Source organism: Helianthus annuus, chromosome 12 (genome assembly GCF_002127325.2).
Source record: "Helianthus annuus cultivar XRQ/B chromosome 12, HanXRQr2.0-SUNRISE, whole genome shotgun sequence".
NCBI lineage: Eukaryota > Viridiplantae > Streptophyta > Magnoliopsida > Asterales > Asteraceae > Helianthus > Helianthus annuus.
In genome coordinates, this window is record NC_035444.2 from 66,267,742 (window position 1) to 66,278,307 (window position 10,566).

Sequence of the window (10,566 nt, forward strand, 5' to 3'; positions counted from 1 at the left end):
TTACAAACACCTAACGCACACACCCTTCCATATACACACACCATAATGTGATATAAATTATTATATACATAAATAAGGGGAGTGGGGGTGGTCCCTGATGGCCATCCCATCACGCGTGGAACTCGATCACACACCGCCGCCGTCCATATTTTTAACGCGTTGAATTTGTAACACGTTGTTTATATCACGCGTTGAAAACCAATTAGCCACAAAGATTGTTTTGTCGTTTTATGCAATTGAATTAATAGCGACTTTGATGAAAAGTGCAAATTAGCCCCTCAACTTTTGTTAGCTATTTTTAAATAGCTTTCCTTTAATTGCAATTCAGGTCCCTCATCTTTATATAAATTTTAATTGCCCATCTCGATGAACCGTTTAAGTCGGTTGTAATTCAACAAAAGCGCGAGATTTGCGAAAGGTGGGGTTGGGAGATGCCACCCGTTTAATTTAAGTTTTTTTTTCCAATGTTTAGTTGTTTTTTTTATTTTGCTATGTAATTTATTTTTTAATTTTAATGAAATTTATAATTTAGTGTTTTATTGTTAATTTCTAATTTAAAAAATAAAAAAAAAAGTTGTGAGTGATGGAATTCCATCACTAGTGATGACCACCACCACTAAAAAGGCTTGTGAGTAATAGAATAGTGGTTTATGAATGGCGGAACTTGATTGGATGTTTGTGATTGATGGAATTCTACCACTAGTGACCACCCCTACTCCCCTAATGCATTACATAATCTTTGGTTAAAAATTATTATATACATAAATAATGTACTAATTTATGTATTAGTTAGGAAAAGTTTATTAAATAATGTATTAATTAGTAGAAGTAAGGACAAATTAGGAACTATCATATAGAACACTTACACCCTAAGCATAAAATGTTATCTCACTTAGGTGTTTAAACGGAGAGTAAATTACAAGTCTACACTCAAATGTGTTATACAATAGTTAGTAGTATAGATATAGCTACAAAAAAATTAACTTAACCGGATTTTTTGAATATTTTTTACAGATTTAGGTACTTTAATATACAAAATATTAACTCGACTTTCCATACAAATACAAAATAAGTAAAGATGTTTTATATGATAGTAAACTTTTTATACGTTTTAACGTTTCTAAATATGGGTTATTGGATTTTATCACCTCAAACTATTAGCTATTAGTCGCTGCCACCCCCAACTATTACTTTGACGTCCGTCACCCCGACTTAACACTTAGTGTGTTCTGTTACCAGATCGTTAACTGGTCACTAACTTTAGATCCCGTTACTATACTTTTGGGGGTGTCATAGGGATCTTAGGACACCCCAAATATATAGTAACAGAATTAGAAGTTAGTGATCAGTTAACGACGTGGTGACAGAACACTAAGTGTTAAGTTGGAGGTGGCGGACGTTAAAATGATAGTTGGAGGTAACACTGATCAATAGCCAATAGTTAGGAGTGATAAAATCCAATAACCCTCTAAGACCACCCGTAGTGGGGCGTGTTTTTAAAAAAAAATAAAAAAATACGCCCCAAAACGCCGTCCCCCCCACTACACCGGGCGTTATATTTGACAATTTTGCATGTTGGCGTTTTCATTAAAACGCTGAATTTGGTTTTCATTGTCTGACAATCACTTTGGTCCTCCAATCACTTTTGCCCACCCACACTTTTCAACCTGACATCCATTTGACTTTTTTTTTTTGCATTAAAAATAATATGGGCATTATAATTCTTCACCACTACACCACTTTATGCTATAATGCCTCATGCTGACTGGAATGACACGTGTCGGATAATGCCCCATGGTGAGGGTATTATAATTCTTCACCACTACACATGGTCTAAATATCGATAGGTTATTATATAATTGGTTGAGTTTCGGGTCACGGGGTTTAACTTTTTCCTTTTCTTTTGCTTCAGGTACATACCAATAATATATGTGACATATACCCTATTATTTTCCCTTATTTGTCCTAAAATGGTAGGTCCATTTTCCTTATTTGTCCTAAAATGGTAGGTCCACAAATGGAACCTTGTACAACTTTATCATAAGTGCTTCACTCACCCATGTTTTCTACCCAGGGGTAAAACAAGGTTTGGTCTATTCGCACACGCTCTTGGTCTATTTAAACACTCTAAAGCGCCCCGCTATGGCCAAAGTGGGGCGCTTTGGTGTAAAGTCAACAGACAAGGTCTGACAGGTTCAGTCCTTGTCTGTTGACTTTACATCAAAGCGCCCCGCTTTGGCCTAAGCTCGGCGCTTTGGTTTTTTTTTTTTTCAAAACGCCCCGCTTTGGCCTAAGCTGGGCGCTTTGGTTTTTTTTTTTTTTTTTTTTTAACATTTTGGGCGTATTTTTGACTGGTGACTGGTCTACGTTTAAGTTCAAATTTTACATTTTTGGTCCAAATTTTACAATATTTAATTTGTTTGTGCACATATATCTAAAGGTGAAGTCTCATCTCAATATTTAATTTGTTGAAGCATCTCACTGTCATGTACAACCCTTTCCAACTCTTTGACTAGTCCCATCCGTGCTATAGTATACATTTAGCAGTTCTTGTGGGCTCCACAATGCCACTTGCCACAATGAAATATAGTATACATTAGGGTGTAGGGAGTGGTTAGACACTTGAAAGTGGTAAACTTCAAAATTAACCAATGAGAGTGTGCCACGTCATTCAGTCATAAGTGTTTAAACTATGGTAGCGTTTGGTATGAAGGAATAGATGGTGGAATGGAATGGATCATTCTGATGGAATAAAAAGAAACATGTTTGGTTATCATGTGGTAATGGAATAGAGCATTCCAAAGGAATGTAACTCTTTCCATATATAACAATTTCTATTCCTTGTCTCTTTTTGTCTATCAAATTGTACAAAGTAATGATTCATTTTATTATACGTAACCAAACATCATTCTATTCACGTATAAGTAACCAAACATCACAATGGAATGGAATGATCCATTTCATTCCATTGTCCATTCCATTACCTCGTTCATTCCATTCCCTCATTCATTCCATTACCACATACCAAACAGACCCTATGTTGAAAAGGGTTGGCAATGGTTAGACACTTGGTGAAGTGGTAAACTTTTTTTAAAAAAAAAGGTGTGATTGGTTAAAGATGGCATGGACCCCACTACCGACGGAGCTTAAATGAGTTCTTGTTAACATTTTTTGAAAAACAAAATTCATCTATAATGCCGACACGAAAAATTAATATGTTTGAAATATAACTGCTAGCTATATTTGACTAATATAGTAAGATGATAGCTAGATAGTAGAGGTGAGGGTCCATGAATGACACTACAAGAAATTTTGTCTGACAAGTCGACTTTTTTCGACGGCCTATCCCGACGACATTGTCAGGAAAATATTTTGTCGATGCTGAAGCTACTCTACCTTTTTAATGTATTAGATCCCAACATTATTTAGTGAAATCTTCTAGTTTATATAATGGTTAAGTGCTTTTAGTGGCGAAGCTTGAGATTTCTAACTGGGGGCGGAAGTCACCGTACCTAAAATTTCTATAAAACTAGGGGGTCGGAAACGTATATACCCAAAAATTTCTATACGAAATACATACTCTCTACTACTGAACGAAAAGTTAAATGTGTTTAATAATATTGACGTTAATTCTTTTACAATCCAAAAGTACGTTTGTGTTTGTTCAATATATGCGTTACATCACGTTAAAAACTGAATGTCATCGACACGACCCAATCAGATTCAATACGCACTTGTACGACCCAAAATGACAATATACATCATAATACTACAATTAATGAAAAAATACGTCATATACATGTACGGTAGGCGGCTGATACACATAAAACTACTCATAGGAGTACTTGTGCTTTCAAATCAAAATGATACGATATAATGGAATACGACATCACACGTAACCGATTTGATTCGGAACTTGCAGTATAGTCCATATATATTAAAAAATGATGTATAATGGAAAAAGCGTAAAATTTAGGCTATTATCGACGCGTTTGTGAATTAAAAACAATTTTAAAAAATTAAAAAAAGACCCTAAGCGCTGCGCTTTGACCTAAGAGGGGCGCTTTGCCCCAAAATGTAAAAAAAAAAAAAAAAAAAAAAAAAAAAACCAAAGCGCCCAGCTTAGGCCAAAGCGGGGCGCTTTGATGTAAAGCAACAGACAAGGTCTGACCGGTTCAGACCTTGTCTGTTGACTTTACACCAAAGCGCCCCTCTTTGGCCATAGCGGGGCGCTTTGAGGTGTAAAAATAATTTTGGCCGTGTGTGAATAGCATGGTCCTAAAACAAATGTCATAAGAAGATTCCATCTAGAAATAAGTTTGAACTCACTGACCAATGCTTTAATTTTAATAGTAGTGTTGATTATAAGGTTGGAAGGTGTTTACTGGTGCCCCCTCCTAATGAAGGATTTTAATTGGTTTTTACCCCTGTCATCCTCTTTCTCTCTATCACACCCGCTAAGTAACTCATATAAGTGCCCTTGGCACCACGGGGCGGTGTTGGGGTCGTTAAAGTGCTGAGGTGGCTGGGGACGCCAGACCACACAACATAGCCTAAGGGTGGTCGGAGTCCACCCTACTCACCAGCTCCGGAAGAAGGTCCACGTCGGACATATATTGGGATCAAGGTGACGAAGGCCGTGAGGGGTTGAGAATTGGTTATTGATGGTGAAAAGAGTGTGAAGGTGGGAAGTGGAGCGGAAAGTTGGGGTGCAGGAACACTACCCCCACCATGCGGGAGCTACAAATTTTTTCCCCCAAATGGGATTCCCATCATTAAACATTAAAAAATTTGTGATTATGATTTTACCCAACAATTTTCTCCTATTTAGAAAAGATAATTAGGTTGCATTTAACTTGTAGTCGGATATTATTTCACTATCTGAATGGTCATTAAGAGGCTACCAAACAGCCCCTAAAAGAATATGATTACACTAACAAGTTGTTTGATTTACGCACCAATTTGAGCATCAATGTATCATTAGGCTAGACGGTATGGATCCGTCCTCCACCCCGGCGCCGCCACATCACCACCGTCGTCCCACGTCGCCGCCCCTCCGTCCCCCTCCGTCCCGTCCTCACCGTCGGAGTTTAGCCGTTTGCGACGGACCAAAGCATGTGGGCCCCCCTTGGTGACGCCCGTCCTCCCACGCCGCCCCCTCGGTCTTGCTCCGGCGACGTCGTCTTCTCCGGCACCATACCGAAGAGCCTTACTAGAATTGCTATTTTGCTTGTGAGAGCCCGTAATTTGACTACTCAAACTGACCCAATTGGCGGATCCATTAATTTTCGTCAATAGGGCAAAATAGCAGGTTAAAACGAGTTGGGCAAAATGTTAATAAGAAACCAATCATTCTACTTATAAAAATCAAGATTTCCATACGCATTTGTCGCGTTACTACCATGTAACTGTAGACACCAATTTAGAAGAACAATCAAGATGAACTAAATGTTTCTTTAGAAACAAAATAATCAAAATAAAACTGAAAATAAACTTGAGATTCCTAATTAAAACCTTTCAAGTTTCAAGAACTGAACTACTTACAACGAACAAACGAATTTCGTTGATCTAAGTAACCGAAAACAATTCCAAACATAAAGTATCTAAACACCAAAGTTCACAATAGCTGACAATTCACAAGCTTTTCACAATAGCTGCTCTTACAATGTTTGACCCAATGCACAAAATCTTCAAATTATAATTATGATGTATGGTTCCAACCATGGATTCTAAATTATTAATCAAACTCTCATATTTTGGTAGTCCTTATAGAGTTCAAACTTCAAACTCAAGTGACATTGCTGTCAATGTAAATGCTATACACAAACTAATCCATGATAAAGACGACACATAATATAGCAAAAAGTAATCAACTTTAACGTACGGTAAGCAAAATGTCAAGAAAGTAAGACCAAATAAACAGATTCACCAAACGAAAGTAAATAACAGGAAAGAGTGCAAGAAAACAGAAAACGATCTTGCAATGACCCTCTTCGTTCCAAAATAAACGAGCTTTTTCCTTTGTAACCACATAGGAAATAGCTCGTTTAATTTGATACAAAGATGGTGTTGATTAAGCCCCAATACCACCATCTTTGTTACCAAACTGATTCTTGTACGCATCATGAGCCGCCCTGTTCACAGCGATTATCTTCTTTAGCTTGTAACATCCTCGTCCAATCACTTCATCGTTTATGTAAATCTCAATCTCCCCAGTTTTGTTCCACATATCATTCGCATATGGTTTAAGCCCGCTCTTCTGGCACGCTTCGTGGAACTTAGCCACCGGATGCTGCATCAAGGTTTCTGGAGTGATTAATGGTTGCAACAAACGCTCCACTACCTGTAACAACCGAGTTTATGATCCACAAAAACTTAGACAAATTGAACTCATATGTGAATATGTTACCTTCCAGGTATCATCCATTGATGAATTGGTATCGAGGAAGATGGCACCGATCAGTGACTCGAGAATATCAGCAAGAACTTTAGGCGGATCGATCATACCATAGGAGTGTGACGGGTACTCCAATATCCCTTCCATGAATTCTTGAATCTGTGTTTTTGACAAACATATTTACATGAAAAAAGTGATCCCTACATCATATATATGGGATCAAATCATTACACTACAAGGTTAGACTTTAGAGGTTAGGTGGTATTTTAAAAAAATATGCAAGTTTGTGTGAACAGGGTTTTAATTTAAGTTACAATTTCGCCTCTAACACCATCTGTAGCGGGCGAGAAGAGCATGCCATCTCACCCTTTCACGCCCCCAACACCATTACATGTAACTGATGGGGGCCAAAAAAAGCCCCTTGTGGGGCGTTATGCGACAAGTGGCGAAACGCGTAAAAGAGGGGCTTTATATCACAAGTGGGTGTAGTGGTAGGGGGTTATATAACCCCTTCAATTATACATATATATGTATGTATATATATGTGTGTGTGAGTTGGGAACGGTCAAAATTTTAAAATCCTCCATCTTCACGCCGCGATGAGCATAACGGCAACAACAAAAATCAACCCCATAGCGCCGCCTGTTTTGGTGTGCGCAGGCGCTATGGGGTGATACTGATGAAATTGGGATGATATACTGCCCCATTACACATGATCTTAGTTAGTGAAGGGAGATATAAGGTGGGGCCCATTTGCAAACCAGCCATTCACATATTTTCTTTTATTTTCTTTTTCTTTTTTTAATTTCTAGTTAAAACCATCCATGTAAAAGAGTAAGTTAGTTAAACTTAAAGGCCACAGCCTTCATGACACTTTAACAATGGTTAAAACCATTATGCATAGTCTTATGCTATACATTATATATGCCTTTGACTCACTTAATTTCTATTTGATTTGATTTTTATCTAATGTTCGTTCGATGACTTTTTAAGAAAAAAAAACTGAATACGCAGTTTGTATTTGATTTTTTTTTCTCCAATATCCTGTTATAATTTTTTGTTGAAAATGAAGTTATACTTAAAATAAGGTATTTTCTCGCTATTGTAAGCAAATAAGTTATAATGTGTGCCGATACCGTGACAAACCAAACCGATAAACAACGTTGGTATCAGCATTACTGTCCCATACTAAATGTGATTTTCGCTTTCGGTACTATACTGACCGGAATCTCACTAGTGACCAAAAGTAATTAACCTTTTTACAAACCGATCATGGAATAAAAGTGACAAAACGTCACCAAACTGTTCACGGAGATTCATATGTCTCACACTTTAATAACATCACCAAAAAGGGTTTTTAATTTTTTTACTTCTAAAAAGATTCTAATAAAAAAAAATTAAAAAAAAACATCAAATTAATCGATTACCTGTACGTCCAGAAGCGGTTTCCGGTGACGGAGATATTTATGCAGGTCATATTTCAACGCGGCTCGAGCCAGCGCCTCCGTGTCAACATTGGCGGCTCGCAACCGAGTCAACTCACCAGGGGCCATACTCTTATACAAAACATAATGCAGCTTTGCAATCAAATGGTTCAAAACCGAATCCCCTAAATACTCAAGCCGCTCGTAGGACACACCATCCTCTGTTTTATACGAAGCATCAGTGAAAGCTTCTTTTAACAACTCCTTATTCTTAAAATCGTATCCGATCATTTTTTCAACCTCGTTCAGGCTCTGTGGCGGCGGCGGAGACAATGATTTCTGTTCGGTTGTCTTTTGTTGTTGTTGTTCGAGATTAAGGTTTTGGAGAGGATCAATGATTTGTTGTTCCATGGATGCTGGATCTGTGAGTGGCTTTTTTTTTTTGGGAGAATTTGGTGTGTGTTTATTGAGATTATGGTGATGGGTTGGTTTCTTGGTGTGGAGGTTGGTTTTTGGTGAAGGGTTTGAGGGTTGAATCGATAACGTGCAAGGAGGGTGACGCGTGACGGTGACTTTTTTTTTTTTTTTTTTTATTCTGTTAATTTATTGGATGATATTAAAGGATGTTTTGGATTTGATTTTGTCTTGGTCTTTTAATAATAAAAATAATGAGGGGTGGTACTACTTGACTATTATTATAGTATTAAATATTAAATGTGTGATTTTTTAACCTTACGTGATCGTAGATTCTACGCCCCATTTGTGATGTTGCATATCATGTATATATGTAGGTTTTGAGAGCAAGAGTGAAATTATATTAATGGGGAAATTGTGCAGATTTAGCAATCGCACCGGCAAATAATAGAACAGCGCACAAAGTAACAAATACAGAATTGACCTCATTATTAGAAATCAAGTTATTGAATATTTGAAATAAATCACGAAATTCGTTTTTGAGTTCTTGTGTTTTATATTAAACATTAAAAACATAACATAATAAAAAACAAAAAAAAAACAAACAACACGTAATATATTATTATCTAAAACCATATCCTAATAGCTTCTCACTCCGAGACATGTTTGAAATCATGTCTCTCTTCATGGCGGTAGTTGATGAGGGCCACCTCCTTCTCATCGTCCTCACCAAGGTCCGGCATTTGCGTCTCCACTTTCTTGAAATATCGATCAAATCTCTCACATTCCAACCGCAGCACACGGAACCTGGAGGATAGTGCGTCAACGGTCCGGTTGTGTTCCGGACCACGTAGTTGGGCAAAATTTTGTTGAACACGGACCCAGAGCCCACCGTGTCCTTGAGGTCGAGGATCGATCATTGCCTGCTCCCATGCTTCGCACAGAGCAATGTCTTCAACGTCAGTCCAGGAGGTGGCCATTGTCGGGTGGTTGACGGCGTCAGATTTTCTAGTGAAATGGCTGATTTTTGTTTGCAAATTTTTTTGAAAACGGCGGGTGTTTTGATAAGTGATAAGTGAACGGGTTATATAGTGGGGTAAATGTGTGCAACGGTAAAAGTTAAACGGCTTTTGAGTTTCCATTTTTTTTACCGAAGCGTCGGGAAGCGTCGGTCAAGCATCGGGGGGCGTCGGGGTCAAGCCTCGGAAGCGTCGTCCAGGCCTCGGAAGCGTCGGCCAGGCCTCGGAAACGTACACATGGACGCATTAAAAAAATTATGGTTATCATGCGTCGGTGACTGACGCAATTTCGTAACGGAACGAACGCTTCAACACGTGTCGCTTGAAAGGGAACGGACGCTTCAACGTGACAGGCGGACGCTTAAACGCGAAAGGCGGACGCTTCCGATGCTGGGAGGACCTTCCAAGGATGCAGGAAGGTGACAATTTTGCAAATGCACTTGGTCAAAAGACATTTTGGTAATTTTCCCAACATTTCACACACCTGTCCATCCCTCATCTCTTTCTCTCTAACCCTACCACCACCATTAACACCACCGCACCACCACCACCATCCCCACTGCATCCTTCACACTATCATGAATTCTTATACAAACGAACACCAACTCTATGTACTAGATCACCTCTATCCATATTAGTGTTTCAATTCTATAATTCATAAATACACATGTCACTCTTGTAAAGTATTGTAAATTACTAAATTGTTACTTTATCCACTGATTCTTGGATTAATAACAACTCCTGATTTAAATTTATAAACAAAAGTAGGCATGAGCAAATGGTATAAAATACCGATTCCATCCCGATCCTGATACCGATAATCTCGATCCCGACATGTTTCGGCATCGGAAACGGTATCCACATTTTGGTTTTTTCGGTATCGGTACGGTACGATATCGGTAAAATACCGACTTTTACCCTCAAAATATCTGATACCGTACCGAACCGAAATGTTTCGGTATCGGCATCAAGTATTCATGAAATTTCGGGATCGGGATTATCGGTATCGGGACGGGATCGGTACTTGCTCATCCCTAAACAAAAGTATTAACCCCAAGCTCTTCTGTTTCACACAAATCCAAATGAGCGTCAATTGCAGGTCCTGACAACCCAGGGAAGAACTTGAAAAACCTCGTAATCAATTGAGCGGCTAACTACCTCGCCTTTACACTCGGACTTTTTGCAGCCTCAATGATACCATTGTAATCCTCCACATTCTACATAACAATAACAACATAAAACCCTAATTTCTCAAAACTGATTAACCAAACCCTAGAAATGCAAATCATTGCATACCTGAGATTTGTCTTTG

The 10,566-nt window shown here is 38.4% G+C and overlaps 1 protein-coding gene across 1 annotated transcript; it reads right to left on the reverse strand.

Moving 5' to 3' along the window:
• Nucleotides 1-5,831: 5,831 nt before the first annotated feature.
• On the reverse strand, nucleotides 5,832-8,370 carry LOC110895239 (ribonuclease 3-like protein 3). The gene is made up of 3 exons (XM_022142517.2): nucleotides 7,825-8,370; nucleotides 6,410-6,556; nucleotides 5,832-6,343 (listed from the first exon to the last, which is right to left on the reverse strand). The coding sequence occupies exons 1-3, from the start codon at nucleotides 8,230-8,232 to the stop codon at nucleotides 6,074-6,076; spliced, it is 825 nt and encodes a 274-aa protein (XP_021998209.1). The 5' UTR covers nucleotides 8,233-8,370; the 3' UTR covers nucleotides 5,832-6,073.
• Nucleotides 8,371-10,566: the final 2,196 nt, after the last annotated feature.